Genomic DNA, 3,827 nt, shown 5'->3' on the forward strand with positions numbered 1-3,827 from the left:
AACCTCCTCTCAGTGATAGGGACTTCCAGATAACTCCACGGTCTATCCTGCTCCCTCATCCCAAGTAATCTCCTGATCTCCTGTCGTACCTGCACTTCGGTCTTCGGGCTAAACCACTACAAAAAATTAGACTTTTCCCGACTCTTTCCCGCCGACGCTATCAAAAAGCGTCGGCGAATTTCAAGCGGGGTCGAAACTCGACGACGCTTTCTGTTAGCGTCGGGTGAAATTTAGAGACGACGACGCTTTAAAGCGTCGTCGAAGGCCAAAAGATACGACGACGCTTTAAAGCGTCGTCGGAGGCCAAAAGGGGCCCAACTCTTGGCCTTTCCTCCTTCACCCAGCCGCACCCCCGATCTTAGAGACGACGACGCTTTAAAGCATCGTCGGAGGTCCCTCCTTCTTCACCCAGCCGCTCCCCCGATCCCTCCTTTTTCTGCCGCTCCATCCGCCCACCCCACCATCCGCCCACCCCACCATCGTTCTTCTTTTAATCCCACACCGGAGACCCCACCCATTCTCCCCTAATTTCTTTTAATCCGCCGCCGCCTGGGCTTCGAAGCAGGGGCACTCGAGGGCTCCTCGGATCGCCGTCTGAACCAGCCCAGCCACCACACGGCTCCATCGAGGTGTCCGTCGGCGTCGACTTGGTGCACAACCCGGCCGTGCTCCTGCTCGACGAGCCGACGTCGGGGCTGGACTCTGCCTCGGCTCTCCACATCGTCGCCTTGCTCAAGTCGATGGCCGTGCTCCAGGGAAAGAAGAGGTCCTCGACCAGGTCGTGCTCATCTCCGACGGAACCGTCCGGCACCAGAGAACGGTCGCCCTTCTGGAGAGCCGGCTAAAGGAGGCCGGCCATTGCATTCCACATTTCCACCCCACGTCATGGATGCCATGGCTACTCTGGTTGTAGAATCCACATTTCCACCCCTCCTGGGGCAAGAACAGGTTCCCCTCTTTCTTTTTTAATTTTTTTTTTAAAAACAGGTTGCTAACGCCGACGCTTATAAGCGTCGGCGTTGAGTATTTTCCCGACGCTTTCATTAGCGTCGGGAAAGTCCTGTTTTTGCCGACATTTTCCCTTAGCGTCGGCAAAAACCGTACCCACGCCCACCTGCCCGACGTTTGACCCACGCTTTGTGAAGCGTGGGCTGGGAATTCGCCGACGCTTATAAGCGTCGGTAGAGACATAAAAAAGCGTCGCGAGTTCTTCCTTTTTTTGTAGTGAACACAATGGTCGACTTCTAAAGATTCGCCTTCTGACCCGAGGCACGGCAATAGTCCTCCAAGACTTTCCGAAAAACCTTGTGCCTAGCCTTTGAAGTCGGCACCAGTCTGTTTAGGTTGGGATGCGGAAATCACGCATGAAAGTACCGAAGGGGAACGCGAGTTTTGACGAAGGGGAATCACGACGAAGAAAATTTGGTTCAGACTTACTGCTAGAAGCATTAGAACGGCAACGTCAATGGTGCGATGACTTGCCTTTTAGCCACCGTGACCTGGGTTTGGTCGCTTTTGGCTCACGGACGCGTCATGACTTCTACCCGTATAGCTTTCTTTCACGCAGGTAAGTACCAGAAAACTGAGAAGTTACTAGGCCTCAAGTTGTTCCACTAGTCTTCTGGCATTTTATCTATATAAGCAACCACCACACATCCTTGAGGACATCATCCACTTCTCTCATTGTGGGAGAACCATAGTAGACCATTGTGCGTTTTAGTTGAGAGATGGTGATGAGCTATATACCATCTTTTCTTCTAGCACTGCTGCTAGCAAGTTCTGGTCATGGCAGCTGCTTTCACTTCACCTCCCTTGCAGAAGCATGCAGTCCTAGTGGCCAACTTGTAGGCAAGTCTGGCAACTGCAACACCGAGAACGACTCCGAGTGTTGTGAGGATGGAAAGATGTACGATCAGTACCTTTGCTCGCCGCCGGTGACCGGAGCCACCAGTGCAAGGATGACCATCAACAGCTTCGAAGAAGGTGGGGACGGTGGTGGACCTTCGGAGTGCGACGGTCAATCCCACAGCGACAATGAGAGGGTTGTGGCCCTCTCAACTGGATGGTACAATCAGGGTAGCCGATGCGGCAACAACATCAGGATCAACGCAAATGGTAACTCTGTTCTGGCTAAAGTTGTTGATGAGTGTGATTCTGTACATGGTTGCGACGACGAGCACGCTTTCCAGCCACCATGTCATAACAATATAGTGGATGCATCAAGGGCAGTGTGGACGGATCTCGGGATCCCTGATTCGCAGATTGGGGACTATCAGATTACTTGGTCCGATGCATGATGAGAGATGATCTCGTATTAGAAGCCCATGTTATGCAACTATAATAAATTCCAAAGTCGCTGTCTAGCTTTGTTTGCCCTATGTTAAATAAATCAATATCAATATGAAGTTCTCTGCTCGCATGTTATGTACTAATGTTATCCTCTAGTTTTATCTCAAACCAGTGGGGACACCATATAACAACCTAGAACCAAAATTCATTTAAAATTTAATCACAAGCAATACGATCTATCTATGGTCAATCTCCACAAATTTGTACTGCAATGTCTTTTAGTCCACATAGGCCATACATCATATCCGCTCTAATATCATTTATAACAATTCAGCATCTCATCTAAAAATACTATCCGGAAGGTATTATCTGAGTTTTTTGGTCATACATAAATATTCAAAATTTACTCAGTGTACAATCAATGTGTGACTAAATTTATGTTTGTACAAGTTTTCACACGCCAATAACTTTAAGCGCGCGGTGTGGGCTGAGAGAATTGCTCCGTTTTTTGGTTTAAAAAGGATAGGAGGCTCCGTATTTGGAGCACGGATGCTTGGCGGTGCGCTTTTGTAACGATGAGGATCCTGGGTCTTGTATTTGATTGGAGAAGGAAGATGTGGCCGTACTACAAAGGAAACAAATGAATGATGGGAATGTCAAGAAATTCTTTAAAAATACGAATTAATTGTTCTGTCCTTTTACCAGGGCAAGCTCATATTTTTTATGAAATGGAAGGTTTAACCTGTCACGCCCCGAACCCAGCACCCGGGTCCGGTACGCGACCGGCTACATGAGCCCTAGAGCAGTGCCCTAAAGATCATGCAAGGCCTATGATTAACAAGAATTCCAATAAATCCACAACTAATTTAGAAATTCAAATAGACAAATCCGACATGTCCAAATAAACAAATTAGTTCAATTACGAGCTCTTCAAATGTTCATCGACATCAAAGAAGGATAAACAACTAACTAACTAATGACTCTGGTGCTCGCACTCTGCGCCCATCCCATCCAAAACTATGCAACCTGCAACTCTGGTAAAGAAAAAGAAGAAAAGGGGGTGAGCTTTACAGCCCAGTAAGAATCCCTACACATCCATACCAACACAATAATAATATAAATTTGAAAGCCACGACAAATCGATGCACATTTCATGAAATCATAAACCGGCTATCAAAAGACTCAAATAATCAATATAAGTATGTACGTCCAATATCAATGAAAGTCCAACCACGCAAGAATGATATAGCATACGATAGCTCATAAATCTTCATTAATGTTTTCAATGCTTTTTCTTTCCATTCTATATTAACTTGATCCGGATCAATTATCTTTCCGACTTTGGGCCAAATCCCGGTCACGTTTCCAGCCCGTGACAGGGCAAACCAATAGTGTCACACTTAGAGCCTGTGACGGGCAAACATTGTCACACTTAGAGCCTGTGACGGGCAAACCCATAATAACGAGACGGCCCAAAGTCAATGTTCATTTAATCAATTTCACATCCACACATCCATTCCAAACCGACCGGTATTAGT

The 3,827-nt window shown here is 47.3% G+C and overlaps 1 protein-coding gene across 1 annotated transcript; it reads left to right on the plus strand.

The window, feature by feature from the left end:
- Nucleotides 1-1,590: 1,590 nt before the first annotated feature.
- On the plus strand, nucleotides 1,591-2,410 carry LOC120106721 (kiwellin-1-like). The gene has a single exon (XM_039119763.3). It carries the CDS (start codon nucleotides 1,728-1,730, stop codon nucleotides 2,295-2,297), a length of 570 nt encoding a protein of 189 aa, XP_038975691.1. The 5' UTR covers nucleotides 1,591-1,727; the 3' UTR covers nucleotides 2,298-2,410.
- Nucleotides 2,411-3,827: the final 1,417 nt, after the last annotated feature.

Source organism: Phoenix dactylifera, chromosome 6 (assembly GCF_051530095.1).
Source record: "Phoenix dactylifera cultivar Ajwa chromosome 6, Ajwa_hap1_PhDact_Kaust_v1.1, whole genome shotgun sequence".
Lineage (NCBI taxonomy): Eukaryota > Viridiplantae > Streptophyta > Magnoliopsida > Arecales > Arecaceae > Phoenix > Phoenix dactylifera.